Source organism: Centrocercus urophasianus, unplaced genomic scaffold, assembly GCF_019232065.1.
Source record: "Centrocercus urophasianus isolate 14NV4802_14NV808 unplaced genomic scaffold, USGS_Curo_1.0 seq_10, whole genome shotgun sequence".
In the NCBI taxonomy this organism is placed as follows: domain Eukaryota; kingdom Metazoa; phylum Chordata; class Aves; order Galliformes; family Phasianidae; genus Centrocercus; species Centrocercus urophasianus.
In genome coordinates, this window is record NW_024884142.1 from 90,326,450 (window position 1) to 90,344,291 (window position 17,842).

Sequence of the window (17,842 nt, forward strand, 5' to 3'; positions counted from 1 at the left end):
ACTTCAACTTATACAGCATACACTTAATTAGCTCTTAAATACTTCAAAATGTAAAGATGCATTACTTACATCTATATATCTGCAATGTCTACAGAGACTTCTCTCATTAGAGACTGTTAGATTTAACCATTATTCTGTACTGTAACCACTATTAATAACAGAATGCATTATACTAGTGTAGTCATTCTGGCCAGTTTTGAATCTGGAAAGGACACTATTACACACCAAATCAGACACAGAAGTTTGACCGTTGCCTTGAAAAGTGACTGGGGTTTGTTTAAAAATAACTTTCAAAACTTGTAACAGCATCACATTATTAACCCTACTAATACAGGATAAACAGTTTGAGAACTTACATGCATCTAGAAAAAAAAAGTCTTGTAACTACCAGGTTAACTCATCTACGAAAGAATAAAACTCTAGAAGACTAACACCACAGCACCAATACTGCATTTTCTAGAGAAGCGATCTCCTGCCTCAAAGATGTAGGCACAACTGGTTAGGAAGCTTACCTAAAACACAGCCCTGATGTTACTCTTCCTTATTTTTACGATCACTTTGCATTATATATGTCACAATTCCAGGTTCTGGAATAATCTCCTCTGTCTTCACTTGGAAAAGAGGACTGGACTTGATGTGGAACCACGACCAGTGCACCAGGCTAAGGCTAATTCCCATAACAATCAGGACTTTGTAGTCCTTCCATAAGGTTCTGAGGTTCATCATAAATTGGCATTTATGTACCTAGACAAAAATAATTAAAATATATTTCAGAAATTCTTTTTCCTCTTATAACAGCACAAAGCTCAAATGTAAATATCTTCCATTACAGCGCAGCAAACAATTACAACAACATGACAAAGGAAAGCTTTACTTTACAACCTCCAGGAAAAGAAAGGTTTTTAAAGTAACCTCAATTCAGACATTTCGATCTGTTAATCACTATGTTGCTGCAAGTTTTGGCACACTAAATGTTAAAGCTTCATGATGTTTCCCTAATTACACATTATCACCTCAGGCAGCAGATAATTGAAGGCTAAGTCAACACATAAAGCAGTATCAAATACACCATTTCTCCTGCTCACTTCACAAGAATAACTCGAGGGGCTCCTCAGAGAGCATCAGCTTTTAGCCTGCAGGCTGTGCTGTGCTTCTGGTAGCACTCCAGGCTGCCCAGGCCGGCAGTTCAGCCTGCCTGCCTTACCTCTGTGCCCTTGAGCCTCAGAAACTACAAGGGCATCACGAAGTGAACTCAGCCGCTCTGATAAAGAACACGAAGAGCCACCTACACGAAGTCTCATGGAAAAGCACGTACCAACGTGCGCATAGGAAGCGACAATTACAAATATTTTGATTTTATATCACGACATCTTCTTAGTTTGAAGACCTACAAAGGTACAGCTCAGACAGCAAGCGTTCCCGGCCGCTTCATTCTCTCACTGACGAGGAAAAACCAGGCACGCGAATTCGGCCTCTGAGTCGGCCCCACAAAAGCAGGCTGAGGTGCCTCCGTAGAGACGTGCCGGCGGGAGCCCCCACCTCACCTTACCTCACCCAGTAACACGCCCCTCCTTGACAACCTCCAGACGCAGAATGGCTGACGGGGCAACGGCCACCAGGAACGAGTTGGAGAAAAGACGCGACCGCCCAGCGCTCACCTCAGCTCGCCAGGGGCCGGGCCAGGCCGGGGGGCGCGGGAGGCGACAGCAGGAAGCAGGCTTACAGGAACCGGAAGCGCCTCTCCCATCCCGAACGGGGCTCGTACGAATATACGCGAGGACGTCCTTCTCCCTGCGTGCCGTCGGCCAGCCCTATATCACGTGATCAATGAGTGCCCTCGCTCTCCTACAGTCACCCGCCGCCCTGGCGGCCATTTTGCTTTAGGGCAAAACGCTGGGCGGGCCGCGGCTACGGATGGCGGCCATTTTGGATAGGGGAGAAGAAGCTCGCGTTTGGCGGCCATCTTGCTTGGGGGCAATATAGCCGTTAGGACCGTCGGAGGCGGGCACGGCGTGGCGGGAGACGCGGCGCGAGCGCGGCTTAGCAGCGCTGCTCCCAAGCTGGGTCTCGTTGCATGTAGCCGCCGCGTCTTAGGCTGCAGTCCCGCTTTCCCTGGAAACAGAGGCGCGCGGTGGCGGCTCGGAGTAACGGCCGTCCCTCAGGCTCCGCCTCCCGGAGCTTCCCGTTGATTTTAAAAAAGCCGCCTCGTTTTCGCTGCCTGCCGTTGTGCCCCGTTCGCTCCTGCGCTCCTCTGCCTGAGTCTTCGTGCAGGTAGATGCCGTTACCTGACCGCAACGAGTTCAAGATGCTCCCTCATCCGAGCTTCCTTTTGCTTGTCTTATTCTGTACTTCTGTACTCGCTCTTTGCTTTCCCCGTTCCTTCCGTTGCTGTAACACTTCTGTCGTATTTGCCCGTGGTTTTAAGTTGGTGGAGAATTACGAAGTTTATAACCGTAGCCAAAAGGCAGGTTTATTAGAAATTAACTTAAAAACTTTAATGTATACTCTGAAAGGAGCATAGCAGTTCTGAAAGATACATAGAACAGCTGGGATTCACTCAGCAAGGCCAGAAGATTGCATCCAGCCCATCTGACAGGGCGCTCTGGTGTGCATCTCATTGCTTTCACATATCAACAGCTGTGTAGGTGAAACATACCACTGTTGCATTTGTGTTGTACTCTAAAGGTGAACTGACACTCTGAATGAACACGTTCAGATAACAGTGAAATAAAAAAATTGCAACCTTGTTGAAAGAGTAGTTTCTGATGAAGTGAAAAAAAAAAAAAAAATTAAAAAAAGTGGGCATAATGGGCTGGAATTCCCAAAATGGCAATGCCCACTGGTGATGGTGTATTTCTGCAGAAGCAGAAATGCTTTGTAAGTATGCGTGTTACATGGTGTTACCCTGCTGACCCAAGGTCCAGGGTCAACATTTAGAAATAGCCAGAGCACTGGCAGTGCTTGCTGTCCAACACCAAAGCTCCAGAGAGTTCAGAAAAAAAAAAAAAAGTTTTATTTTGACTCTAATTGATAACTAACTGTGGCACATCCTGGAGAGGTATCCAATTATTGTTCTGGTTTTGCCTTTTTTTCAGGTACCCACCTCTTCTCACATGTGATAACAGCTCCCAAAGATGGGCAGAGCATGAACAGTTTGTAATGTTAGAAGTTGCTGAATGTAGGCATGTGTAGCAGGAGTTTTCAGTTCTGTCAGCACTGAAAGCCACATCTTCACTAAGGTAAGATGCTGTTAATCAGCTGACTGACTTATGTAATGCTATAATGGGATAGAAAGTACAGTGATAATAGCAGGGTAGCAAAGCCTTGGCTGTAGCAAATAAGAATGAACCCAAATGCAGCAACTATAGAAATGAAGAAAAAGAGCTGCTTACCTCTGAAAGGCCTCTGGTAGGTAGAGATCTCCACCAAGAGATGCCTTTGCCTCCACTGCCAACCCTTAAATGAGGTTTGGGAAGGGGTGGATCCTGGCTCCGGACATTTCAGTCACTCAGGAGTGTTGCATGCACCTGAGCTCCCTGGGTTGGCCCTGCCTTCCTACCAGGTGCTCCATCGCTGGTTTGGGCTGTTGCTTCTCATTTCTGCTAAAACTTGCTTTCTGGGAAGCCCCATTTCCTTAATTTTCTAAGTTTCTGCCATTTCACTTGACTTTAAATTGTGTCATTTCTAGAACATGCCTGATGCTTCTTACCAGGAGGTTGTGTATCTAGTTCTGGGGCTTGTTTTGATGTTTGTTTGCTCATTGTGGGGTTTTTTGTTGGTGAAAGATGTCCATCAATAATTTAGATGTTTGAAATACTACAAATACCATATTGAGGATTTATATTTTAGAGAGTGAAATTTCTTAGGTAGGTTTTTCTGTCATGTGTAGTTGTCTTCATGTCTTCTTATGGGAGATTTTGTTTAGGACTTGGGTTATTTTGTGGTGGATGGAGAATTCCATAAATCAGATTTTGTTATCATATAACAGCAATTGTAACAGACCTTCATCCTTTGGTTGCAACAAAGTATCAAAGTATTGTAGAGATGGATGGTGTCTTTTCTTGTAGCATTGTTGTAGGATTTTTTCCCTCATTTATTGGTGTCTCAATATTATGGTGTTTTGTTTTGTGATTTTTTTAAAATCTTTTTTTTCCTTTTTTTGTTTTTTTCTTTTTTCTTTCTCTTATTGCTTTGTAAATTAGATTTGGGGAAGAATTCTTTCTACTAAGGGTTGTGGTACATCAGTAACAGCATCCTTATTGGGTGGCATGTTGTAATGTTGGTGATGCCAGAAAAATATCTACAAGCATTTGGTGAAAAGGTGGTACCCTGGCATTATTTCAGCTCTTCTTTGTATCTTTACTAATGTAAGGGTTAATGATAAAACAGGGGCTCTTCAAATATTCATGAGTTCACAAGCTTCCATCACTGATGTGAAATGTGTGCTTTATGCAACTCAAAAGGGATATACCACAACTATTTTTTGTTATTTATGCCTACTGTGTTTTCATTTGCTTCTTTTTGGATGTGGGGAGATGTAGGGATCCTTAGTAAACCTCTAGATTTACTAGTCTTTCACTGAAATTAAAAACCCAGCTATGAAAGTCCCAGCTGGTGTGAATAGGGAGAATAGGTTTCTTTTGTTGTTACTGTTCTAGCAGAGTCTGATATGCCTCAAGTGTCTGTGTATTTTGGGGTGTGATGCATCTTACTGCTTGCTTTATATTTTTGCATGAAGAGTGAGTAGTCCTTCCTTGCAGTTCCTGAACACCAGGAGTACAATTTTGTAGATTATTATAAGAAATTGAGAAATGCATTTGGTGTTTTTTTGTTTTGTTTTAGTTTTTGTTTTGTTTTTCCTTTGGTGGCTGCTATTCATTCCTTTTAACTTCTATCTGACCAAGTTCTAACAGCTGCTACTGAGTTACTGAGTTTGATCTCTTTCTAAGATTCTTATAATAGCTCTGCTTAAACTCTTGTTTAACTCTTTTTTGAAGCTAAATAAGGAAAATGACTGTGTTTTTAAATATGTAAGTGTAGTATCTGACAGAGACAAATATCACCAAACAGACTTGTGTCCTGAAATTTTGACAGCTCTCTCACAATGCTTTACAATAGCTGGAAGATTATGGTGAAAAATAGGTACATATTCCCGAATTTTAACTCTTTTTTTTTTTTTTTAATACTATCTATCAGAAAATTGACTGTATTTGTCTAGTTTAGGAGACTACTTCTGTAGGAATCTTGTAGAATATGAAAAACAGCTCTGTTCTTCGGAATTGTCAGGGCTCATGCAGCCCAATGTTTCTCACCCAGTATGCCAAATTAAGCAATCTAAATCCTGTTTGGGATAAGCAGGAGGGTATCTGAAATTCATTTCAAACTTTGTGCAATCAAAATAGCGTTCAGGTCACATTGCTTTGTGCTTGTAATAGTCTAGAGCTTTAAATGAGCGTGCAAACGTGTGTGGTCTGTGAGAAGCCATACTGTCTTTAATCTTTCCCCACTGCCATCCATTCAACCTATCCCCCTCTTATCCACCTGAAAAAAAAAAAAAACAAAAAAACAAAAAACCCAATTGTGCTCTTTTCCTGAGCTGATTTAAATGATACTTGTGATTATTTAAACTGCCAGTAGTAGTAGCAAATAGATGTTTCAATTAAGAAATTTTCTTGCTGCAGTTCAACCTTGCTGAACTGAGCATGATGGAGGAGACTTTCTGTAGGACTGCTGATGTATACAAGCTGTCATGGGTTCCCTACTTACATAGAAATGCAGTACCCTTAAGATAGGAGGGGACGAGCTTAGGTCTGAGGACTCTCACTAGAACTGGCATTACTTCATATATTATGATTATATGTTTTATTTTAATATATGTTAATACATCATATTTATATTTTATTAGCCTTGTTTTCTTAAAAGAAATACTTTTTTTTTTAAGTTTTGCATGGTTGTTTTTTATTTGTTTGTTTTTTTACTTCCCTCTTTATTCTTTAAGCTATGCCAAGGGATTTCATGTAAAGGTATTATTTTGGAAGAGAAACTAGGTCCAGGACATCCACATAGGGCCAGTGGTTGACATAGTAGTAAAGGAATATTCCAGGTTTAGTTGGCTGCCACCTGACAGTTTCTTTAGGATAAGTAAGGGTAGTCGGTCTCTAGCGCTGGGCTGGGAAATAGTTCTAGTTTTGTATTAGAGATGTTGGTTGTTCAGTGTCTGGTGATAGAGTTCAGTAAGAGGAGCTAAGACAGGTATTCTCCTTTAAAGAATAATTTTCCACAGTTTCTGTGCAGCAGAGTATAAATATCAAGTCTGAAGAGTGGTAGTAATGGGGAAAAAAACCCCAAAAACTAGTAGATTAAAAAGAAATCCTAGTTGGGCATAATGAGTTTTTCCTAGTACTGATCATTTTTAATTGATGTTTTTATAGGACCAGCTTATGCTGAGCTGACATGACATCCAACAAGTTTGTCATTAAGGTAAGTAGAATGCCATAGCTTTTATTTAAAAAATAGAAAGAAAATATAAAGGTACTTGTAGTATTTCTTAGAACGTGTGTAGATTGGCTTTAGAACTTAATGATGAAGAGGAGCATCCTTCAGGCTTCTGATCATACTGATGTATTTTGGGTCTTTGGAAGCAAACTTCTGGAATTGCTGCTGTATCATGGCAGAGCCAGTTCAAGATCAAAAATCACATAACTGGGAGTGATTCATTGTGTGATTAGAATTAGAAACTGCATGAATTCTCAGTAAAACAGCACTTGCTATAAGACAAAATTTAACACTGATTCTTCTCTTATCTTGTAAATATCTTGTAATATTTTTGTGTACTTTCCAGATAATCTAGCAGTTCCTGGTTTAAGAGGCAGTAATGTTCTTAAACTTTTTATCACACTTGACTCTGCTTGCATCTCTTCCTGCCTCTTTTCTGTTCTCAGCTATTACTTGTGCTTAGTGCCTGGTAAAATGTTACAATTTATTTTTCAAACAGTTTCTAATGTCATACTGAAGAGTAACGCATTTCAAAACATTCTGTAATAAATATAGCACTTTATATTTGTTTCTTTCTTAACTATGTCATCTTATGACTAACTTAATCGTTGAGTAAGATTGGTGAATGTTTCTCTTTTGGACCACTTTTCCTGCTTCTGGTTTGTTCACGTATGTCTGAGGTAGTTTAGATTAGGCATGCATTTCTGAATGATTAGAGCAATGTGTTATTCTCTTGGAAATGTCAATTCTTCGGTTTTTTTACCCAGGAATTTTCTCCTTAGAAGAGACCCTTTTCTCAGTGGATAATTTTGGTGGTGGTGTTTTGGTGGTTTGTTTATTTGGGTTTTTTTTTTTCTGAGCACAGTCACAAAAATATTGCTGACTGATCAGGCTGTGAAAGCTGTTGAAATCTTCTAGTGTGTGTATGAAAATTGTTAAATAAGCAGACCAAACCCTTTATTTTTTAAATGCTATCTGCATTCTTTCCCAAGTAGGAGTTCTCTCTCTTGCTAGGACACTTAATTCTTTTTACTGTTTAATGTGATTAAACAGCTTAAATTGACAGTATTGTGTCTGTTATTTCAAAGATCTCCTCAACTGGCATACTGTTAACTAATTCTCAATTAATACAGCTATTCTATCAGGAGAAGTATCTTTGATTTTGATATTTTGGCTCCATGTGCTATTGGTGTGTGGATGGAGTAACAACAGAAGCTGAGGGTGAAGCCATTGTCTTTCTCAGCTGAGATCTCATGATATCATTAGTATTAATGTAAATGCCAAAGAAAACAAGTGATACGAGTCACAATATCTTTGCTAGATAAAGTGGTGCAAGATTGCTTGTTACTGATCTGTGTAATTACAGTTTGCTGATCCAGCAGACTGTACTTTATTCAGTACAGACTCTAGCAATTGCTATGTCTGCTAGTTCAGTATCAGCAAATGGATTATTTCTCATTGAGCTTGAATTCATAGGTAAGAATATAATAGATGCATCTTTTGAGATACAATTTCATTTTCTTCCTGGTAGTGTTTAAGGAATAAGCATTAATTTTTGTGCAGAATCTTGAAAATTAACTCCTTGACTTTTCATTGTATATTTGATGCATTTTATTCAAGGCAAATATGACAAAGGTAACTGGAATTCTTTTTGTGCACAAAGATGCATATATTTTTATTTTAGATTATTTAGATTATTTTGTGTGCGAATTTTTTGCTTCTTTGCATTCACTGAATGTTAGTAGTTCATTTTTGAAGACTGTTCAACTTTCACATAATTTTCTCAAGGAAGATCCTTGTGGAGAAGATTCTTCATTAAAGAGCAGAGCACAGGGAGAGTATAGAATGTCCTGTAGTCTTGATTTTAGGTTTCTTATGTTTGGTGGGGGATCATTTTATGGAATCTGAAAATATTTTATGCTTTCCTTGTCTTCTACATTTTCTACTTTTTATGTTTTCTAAGTATGCATGATTTAATACTTTTGGTAAGAGACTGGAAATTATAGCTAATTCATCTTTCAAGACTTAGCTGATTTGATCAAAATTTAAGAAGAAAACTCCTGTAATGTGTTTAATGGCTTTGCTTCTTAATTATGGTGTTAAATGAGATCTGTATCTGCAGTGTAATGGTCCGCTATTTCCAGTAGAGGGAGCAATTGACCAAATTTTGAAAGATGCCTCTGAGTCTGGTTATGGGCAATTAAAGGCAAATGAAATCAAATAATTGATGCAGTAAAATCGCTTTAAACCTTAGTGCAAAATCTGCGGTCAAGCCCTAAACACACATTCTTTGATTGCCACTTGGATGGATTCCACAGTGGTGTGGTGTGCAATAGATAATATTTTGCACAGGTTACTTTGATCAGGCGCTTTCAATTTTAAATAATATTGATACTTCATAAAGCACTGAATAGCAAAAATGCCCCTAAATCTGGAAAGTAAAACATATGAATTTAATTAAGCTTTCTGTGTTGCTAAAATATTTTACTGCTCTTTTGAGAAATAAATCTTAACTTTAATTGGTGAGGCTTACAGCAAAATTATGAACTTTATACAGACTTGAAAAGTAATATAATTGGGGCCTTGTTTTAAAACTTTGGCCAAACTAGAAAGAATATTCTTCCAAAATTATGGAAATAGAATTTATTCATGTGAAACTGCAAATCTAAATGCAGTAATTTTTATAACTCTAATAGAAAAATCTCATTTGCTGTTTTCTGCTGAAGACTTCTTAAGCTATTACTACACTTCAATAGCTCAACTCAAAGGGAAGCTTATTGTACTTTGGCATTTCCTACATTCAGAAATTAAGAGCTCTGTTCTATCTCAGACTTGCAGGCCTTTGGAAGCGCACATTTTAGAGTCAGTGTTCTCTGGTCACTCAGCACACTGCAGTTGATTTTTCAGCATTGTTCCTTGTTATCAGTTGAAATTATTGTATGCTGGGAGCGGCCCTTCCTACTTTAATCTTTTTTTTGCTTACTTTAATTTGAAAGCTCCTTTGCAGGAGCAACTGTATTTTTCTGTGTTCTATTACTTTTTTAACTGGAAATAAATATGATGGTACTGGATGTGACGAGATAGGAAAATGACAGTGCAACTGTAATGTGATCAGTTTTTCCCTTTATTTTTTTCCTTGTTTATGCATGCATAACTTAATTATCTAATAATATAATGAAATCATTAAAGTGTTGCTTTATAAGCAAACACATCTTAGTATCTGTCTTTTAATATCTTAAAGTGCTCACAAAAAAGTGTGCATGCCAATTATGTTGATTCTAGGTCCTAACAGTAGGTGGAAAGAAATGGAAGGATATCTTCTTATCAGAGTACCTACGTTGTTGTACAGGTCATTTTAGGGTCTGCTCACAGACCTGCATAGGATACACTTGTCAGTTTTCTTCTTCCAGACCAAACACAATTTACTTGTATGACACCACTTTTTTGTGGTGTTTTTTTGTTGTTGTTGTTAGCTGTTGCCTGAAATATTGCACAATGATAATAAGTGTTCTGTATCAGGTACGTCTACCTGATCCATAGATTGCATCTATATGATCAAACAGATGAAATGTATGATTTCTGAAAGCATCATGTTTTGTTAGCTGGTATTTCTTTAAACATTTTCTATACAAGAAAGAGGCATGTTTTTCTTCTTGCAGATTGTTTGGAGAGGAAAAAAGGAGGGAGACGAGTGGGGTTTCTTAACTAATCTTTTAATTTTGTCCGTTTCCTTATAAGGAGCAATGGAGAATAGTAATGCATTTTACTACTGTATTAAGTCCATATGTAAATGAATACAGTGCTCTCAAGTGGAGAACAACAAATACTACTTACATAAAAAAAATATTTTGAACACATCCTGTGACTGCCCAGTTACTGGACTGATACTACAGATGCTTTTTTCACATACACAGCTTTGAACACTACAGCACAATGTTTTCTGGCTTGAGTTATGTTTTTTGAGAGCACTTAGTTGAAATAACTAATCAATAAAGAAATTCTGATGTTCTTTTCCACACTGCAAAACTAAGAAATTTGTGTGTGAAATTGCTGTTAGTGGAATAATTGCAAACATTTCAGTACAAATATGCTAAGATTCAATTGTCTAAGTTGGGACTGAATTTGCAAATGTGTTTTGAATCTCAGAAGTATAATACTAGAGTTCTGTAAACTGATTAAAGGTTTCTGAATTTTAGAAGCATGTGTTCTTATGTTTGCTTTTTGGATCTTTAAAATTTGAAGAATAGCTGTATTAACTACTTCATGCTGGATGTAGTTCTCCCAAAGCAATATTGGTCAAATCAACTATAAATACAAGTGAGTGGAATTATTATTTTCAATTACTATCATACCCATCTGTATAATCAAAAAGCATTAGGATGTTATAATCACAAAATAAACAAGAGAGTTAGGCAAAGCAGACCATGATAACAAAAGAGAATAAATGGAAGACTTACCCCTATCCTGGGCTCACCACAAAACACCAGCAGAGCAGATCTCTAGAAGAGATCCTTCCCCCCTGGCAGCCAGCTCTTAAATAGGTCTAGGAGAGGTGCAGCCAGGCTCCACCCCTTCCAGCAGCACAGGTGAATTGCCTTCACCTGAGCTCCTGTGGCTGGCTCATGGCTCACCTCAGGTGGACAATCAGAGGTTCAGGCCGTGACTCTGCAGTTCCCATACAACTTCTCACAGCTGTGATGTTTGCATGTGTTAGTTGCTGTAGGAGTGTGTTAAATATGATACCTGTCTAGAAGTGCTTAGAAGTCTTAAATAAGATAACAAGTAACCTGGCATAAAATGTGATTTAAATCAAGAATTAATAAACAACAAAGGATGGAGAGACATCTATTTAGTTCTCTTTCTTACTGTGCATTTCATTCTCAATTTTATGGTACCAGATATGCAGTGACTACAGTGACTAGTAAATAAATTCCAGAAGAAATAGAAGGAAGTTGGGAGGTAAAAGAAGGAGAATTAAGTGCATGTTCTAATTCTAAACCTCCTGGAATCCATGGAAGTTTCCTCACTGACCTCAGAGGATTAGTTTTCAAGGATCTGATGAGTCGATGAAGAACTGAGACATTAAAATGTTAGCAGCAGAGGAAAGGAACAGGAAGCCAGTGGGATGAACTTCTTTGGTAGAAATACTGTTTTCACAGGCATCGCTTTGAAAATGAATAGAAAAATGCTTCAGTTTAGGTTACTCTTTAGTATTGCAAATAAATTAACCTAAATAATCTAAGTAGTTTATAAACTATTATTTATAGCAGAGAATGAGGAATTTTGGTAATTATTAAGGCTATGCTGCTCTGTCAGTGATATGATTTTAAATATGCACCGTACCACATGATTTTTTTTTTTTTTTTTGCATACTTAATACAAAGGTGTCATCTTCATGGAGCTTCTTTTATGCCTTATTTCTGATCAGCAACAGCATATTTTTCACTTCTGCTGTTCTGCTTTTTGGAGATCTTGGTGGTACTGCCTACATGAGCCCTTAGTGCAGCAGGAGAAGAGGAAGGAATGGGGAATTTCAATTTCTTGCAGTCCAACAAGACTTAGCAGAAGTACTGCATGGGGTCACCTCAGGTCTGTAGGCCCTAGGAGAAGCTTCAGCTTGTGCTGTAGTTCAAACTGTGAAATTCTTTAGCTCTTTCTAATGAGTTTAGATGGGGGTTAATAGTATGGGAGGTAAGAGGATCCCCATTTCCTATAATTCCTCTGTATGGTAGTAATATCATGTCCAATTTAACAACAGCTATGTGGTTTTTGCTATTGGTGTTAGTATCATAAAATAGGAAACGTATGTATTGTTTCACATGGCCTCTTTCCTTGGCAATGTGGATGGATTCTAGTACATGGAAGTATGTGGATATTTGGTTTTTGAGTGTGTTCTGTTTAAGGTGTGAAATAAAATGGAGAAGAGAGGCTGATAATACGTCTGATTTCTTTCCTTATGTTTCATCCATGTTATTTGCTACTTCTTTAAAAGAAATCTATTTTTGAAAAGCAAAATTATTGCTTGGTGGTGTGAGTATTTTCTGTAGTGCAATACTTCCAATTCAACCATGACTTTGCAGAATATTCCTTACTCATTAGCCAAGCAGTTCCTTAAATAGTTGTACCACAGGACATGGCACCCTATTTCAGTATCCTGCTGCAGTCATTGCTAAGCGTGAGCACCGATGATGCTTGACTATTGTGAAAACCCTTTAAACTGCTGATAAAATGATGACTCATGGTCACCTGATGAAAACAGACTCATTACCATGACGCCAAGTGTTTCACTTCCCACACTCGTTCTTCTGAAAGGGATGCAATTATTTTCTGTTGACAGCTGCTCAATTAGAATGTGACAATGTGGTTGGCACAAACTGTAAGTTCTAAATATCTATTTTAGTAATTTAAGTAACTAAAATTTGTATGAAATGTGAAGAAGTCACTAATGTGACACTGTTATCAGCAGTGTTACTTGCACGATTATATAGTAAGAGACAGAGAGAGGTAAGGCTGTTGTTGAATGCTGCTAAATTCCATGAAGCAAGTAATTGAATGTAGGGTAGTAAGGCTTGGTTAATTCTCTTGTAAATGATCAGGAATTCCACTGGTGATTTTTTTTTTTTTTTTTTTTCTTAAATTAGTTTCTGTATTTTGATTGGAAACATTTCTAATTTCAAGTGTTTTGAGCTGCCATGCTTATGGAACCAAAATATTGAAGTGATTTCAGGATTTAAACTTGTGCTAAAATGGATAATGTTTTGTAGGACCAATACAGAATTGCTCTCTTTTCTTGAATGGATGTAGACTAGGGAAAATTTGTGCTTTAAAAGTTAATATGCAGACTTCTACATAATCTTAAGTTAAATCTCCATTTCTGTTCATTTTTCTCCTTTTATTTTCTAGTTAACTTCCAAGCTTTAATGATGAATGTGACATTTTTTTCTGTGCTAAAAACTGAGACGCTTCTAAATTGAAAAAAAATGTGATCAGAATTGAGTATTACTATTGTGTATCAAGGAAAATACTAGAGATAAGATACATTTCTTAGATGATGTAGTATTTGTTTACTCCAACTATGTCAAGAAATGACAGAAGAAACTCCTAGCTTGTTTGTTTGCATTTGGTTGGTTTATTTCATCCCAGAAGCCCACTCATCCGAGTTGCATCTGTCAACTTCTGCATTTGTATGATTTTACTTGGGCAAGTTAAGAGAATAAACACCTTTCTATAATGAATAAAAATAAGATGAGCTGTATGGGTCCATTTAATTATGCAAATGAATATTTAATGAAGAAAAGTCTTTCAAACTTACTCCACAATGTCTGTACCTTTGCCTATCAAACTAACCTATATTTTATTTCCTTGCTTCATAAAACACAGTACATTTAATGAGGCCTATATGAAAGATAATTTTTTTGCTTACTGCAAAACTTTATCATTAGTTGTGAAATTTTTACTTGGGGAAGTGGAAAGAGAACAGTTTGTAGTTTAGATCACGTGCTGACAATTTGGAACCAAAATCTTAACTGCAGTGATTTGAGTGCTGTAAGATGATCTTGTTGCTGTGTACACTTAACTAGGGAAGTTCCTTTATGAAACCTGAAGACAGAGTGGTATTCATTTTCTTTTTGTATTTTCTTTTTCTTATCCTTGTAACACCTTTCATTGAGGCCTCTTTATTATTTTGGCTATCTGTACTTTCTATAGACAGATCCGCTTCTGTGAAATCCTGAATCTCCAAGCTTCATCATAACCAAGATCTGGTCACTTTTTCCACGTATCTTCCCACGTATATCTGAAAAAGTGTTCAAATGAAGAATCGCTATACATATATTGCATCACATATTTGTTGAAGAAAAGTTAGTTGTTCATCTTGGGAGAGAGTGAGGAAAAGAACAGGGGAAAGAGATGGACAGAACATTGCTGTTGTCCAGAAAATAGAATGTGACCTGCTACCACAGAATGTTTTGTTGTCATTCTCCTATTGATTATGACTGAGATCTGTGCATGTGCTTCAAGAACCCTATCCTCATTTTGGTATAAAAACCTGTGAAGTAACAAAACTGAGCTGAACTCTAACCCAAGAGCGGGGTCCTCTTTGGAAGGCCTGTTTAGTTTCTTCAGTTTCCAGACAGTAGTAAGGTGTCTAGCATATCTGACACTACTCAGCTGATGTAATAATAGTTTGTGTAAGATGCAGTTAAACGCAGCCTTTCAAATTCAAGCCAATATTCTCCTATTTTAAGCAGACAGATTTTTTTCATTTAATATGCCAGTGATTTAATAACAGTCATAATTAACCAAGTATACATGATTGTGGTCTATCCTGCTTTTTATCATTCAGATAAAGTCTGATAGAAGAGAAGTGTATATCTTAGAACATAAAATATTTTCTGAACTTTAGAGTTGGGAAAGCGCTATATCCCGGGCCATTAAAGAGCATCTGTTCAATGCCAAGATCCAAGAATCTGACATTTAATAGGGTCATGGAGTGTATAAGTTTTCCTTCTTTATTTTTCCATTCCTACACTACAATAGCATATTGCTTTGCCATCATGTGCCAATCTTTATTAATGGATAGGAAGCTTATAAAGACATATTCCATGTGTAGTACTGGTGGTAAGGCTCCAGTTCTTATTTTTCTGGGTAATGTATTGTCATATAGTTGCAATCTGTGTCTCAGAATTTACAGTTTAGATGCTAGGAATAAGTTTGACAAGTATAATGTTGAATGTGAAGCCCACCATTTAAACAAACAGAAACAAACAAAACCATATTGTTGTCTCCAGCAAGTGTCTAGTAATAAGTGTTAGTAGTATAATATGGAATAGACTGATTAGCTGTGATTGGTGATTTAAGTCACCACTGGCTCACGTGGGCATTCAGGTAGAGAGAAACCTTACAGAAGAACTTGGAATGACAGAACAAAACTGTTTTATTTGTCAGTACTTATATTAAATAAATGAATACTTACATGGACGTTTGCATGCAAGTACTGAGTAGTATATTGTCAAACAGTCTGTTGTAGAGGAAAAATTGTGGATCTAGTTGATTTACAAAGGGTTATGGGAAGCTATTACAGATTGAGATCCAACCTGTTTAAGCAGTAGCAAGTCAATGGGAGCAGATAAATTCTTCATGCTTTTCAATCAAAAAGCATATTAGTAAGTATTCAAAGGGGTGGTAGGATTGATGAGAGAGGTGGGTTTTTTTGTGGGTTTTTTTTTTTTTTTTCCTGTCATTTAGTGAATTTAAAGTTCAGTTTTCCTTTTATTTCAACACTTTTTCAAGATGAGCAGAAAGTAGTACTGGTGGTCTGCGTTATTCAGCACAGCTTGCACTGAGCCCAATTCTGGTCCTTTGCGGTTTTTGTTTGTTTGTTTTTGAATTGTTTTCGATACTATATGAAAATTATGCAATAATTTGTTTGTTTGTTCATTTGTGTATTTAGAGGAGTGGGTGGTAGAACAACTTAGTATCTTACCTGCTGGGCTGTCCTCTAGGCAGTCTTTAGACTGTGAGCTTTGCTAGAAAGTTTGGGAAAGCAGTGAGGAGTTTGTTTGGTATAACTTACCGATTTGGTGTCCAGACTGTTTTCAAGCCAGGACAAAACAAAACATACTGGATGTTGGTGCAGTACTCTAAATATAATATATTCACACTGGAATGCTGTATGATTTATTTTATTTTAGGAATTTTATTTATCTAAATAATAAATTCCCACAGTTGTAGAGGAGGTGGTAAGTCATAAGAGTCATTTGGCAATAGGTTGAATCCTTCCTCTCCCCAACATCCCCCCACTCTTTACTCAGGCTGTAGATTTTTATGGTGAAGAAGACATGTATGGAAGGAGTGTAGAATGTAACAATAGAGACGCTCTCTCTGTAGCCAAATAGTATCTTAGATCTATGTATTTGTCAATTCGTAGTAGCAACAGAAAACTGTATCTCCTTTTCTAGCCAGGGATTGTTCAGAACTGCAAAAGACTTTCTCAGTTCGGTACGCACTTAGTCCATACATTGGATGGGTTAGGACTGTGTTGTGTTACTTTGATTGTGGGATGAGAAGTAACATTTAAAATGACAACATGAACTGTAACTTTTTATTACGGAGAATGAGAAATGGAAAACTTCAGTATCACCATTAACACTTGTTAGTTGTGGGCTGTGCTGTATGGTGCTCTCTGGAATTATCCCTCTTTAGTAATACAGAATTGCACGTACTGTTCAGAGAGTACGGATGTTCCTGGAAAAACTTCTACTTGTATCCTCCTTCTTAGTGTTTCTGTTCAGTGTGAGAACTGGTTGTGTCCTTAACACCAGGCTTTTCCTTTATAGTCATTAGTGACTTGAAAATGATACAGAAGATAGTTCCAGGATGGGCAATGTTGGGTACGCCCCATGAGCATTTATGTTATAGTAACACCTAAATCAAAAATTCACTGCTCCTGATGGATGTTGCCATTGATTTTTTAGAAGTAATTCTTCTTTTCCAGATTGCTAACATACTTAGTGGTAAATCTTCATCTGAAAGTGGCGTGCTTGTTTCTCTATTCTGACCATCTGTAAATTAGCTAGATTGATCCAAAGGTGTTTGTGTGTTCCCTTTTCAGTAATAGTTCGAGCCACTTTGAAAAGTCAGTATACTAAGTGTTTGTATGTTAAAATGGTAGGGTATTTGTGCAGATCTATTTAAATATAATAGAATTTGAATGTGTTTCTATGTATTAGCTTACTAGTATGGTGGAAAACAAATGGTTGTATGTTTTTGTTTGTTTGTTTTTTAAATAATAAATCCATTATGGGCTATGCGGTGGGAGATCCCAAGCTTCTCCACAATGTCAGAAGACTCTCTGAAAATCTGTTCTGTTAGGGCTCGTTCTCAGAAGTGTAGATCTCCTTTTCTATGCATGTTTGTAGTAGCACTTTAGAGACACTATTACAAGTCTAGCAGAACTAGGGAAAGAAAGTAAAAGGGAAAGTGACAGGATTGCAGAACAACCTCTAAAAAGTCAGTGTCCAGTGAGGAGAGCAACTCATGGGCGAAGTTTCAGTTGTTAAAGCGTTGAATAGCAGAGGTGTGTGCTTAACTCTGAAAATCACAGATTAGCTACAGGATACAAGCATGAAAGTGCAATAACGTAGAATTGATATTGAATAGATGATGGGATTGGAACAGTTAAAGCTGCTAGCTTAGTGGAAAACAGATCTGTCACCGAATACTTGTGTATTCTGCAGCTTCCCTCTGTGACTTCTATGGAAAGCTTCTGCAATCCGATTTTATACAAAATAAATTCCCAGTCAGGCCTTTCTTTGTTGTTTGCAGCTGTCTTCAACCAATCCATTAC

The 17,842-nt window shown here is 37.5% G+C and overlaps 1 protein-coding gene across 5 annotated transcripts in view; it reads left to right on the forward strand.

Moving 5' to 3' along the window:
• The first annotated feature begins 2,080 nt into the window (after positions 1 to 2,080).
• The window catches only part of LOC122164964 (SLX4 interacting protein), a 110,806-nt gene continuing 95,044 nt past the window's right edge, over positions 2,081 to 17,842 (forward strand). For all 5 annotated transcript variants that reach the window (XR_006170351.1, XR_006170358.1, XR_006170357.1 and 2 more), the window contains exons 1-3: positions 2,081 to 2,271; positions 3,096 to 3,239; positions 6,432 to 6,480. Coding sequence is in view for 1 of the 5 variants with exons in the window: in XM_042827487.1 (XP_042683421.1) it covers positions 6,454 to 6,480 (27 nt within the window). In the remaining 4 variants the exon portion in view is untranslated. The remainder of the gene's footprint in view (positions 2,272 to 3,095; positions 3,240 to 6,431; positions 6,481 to 17,842) is intronic.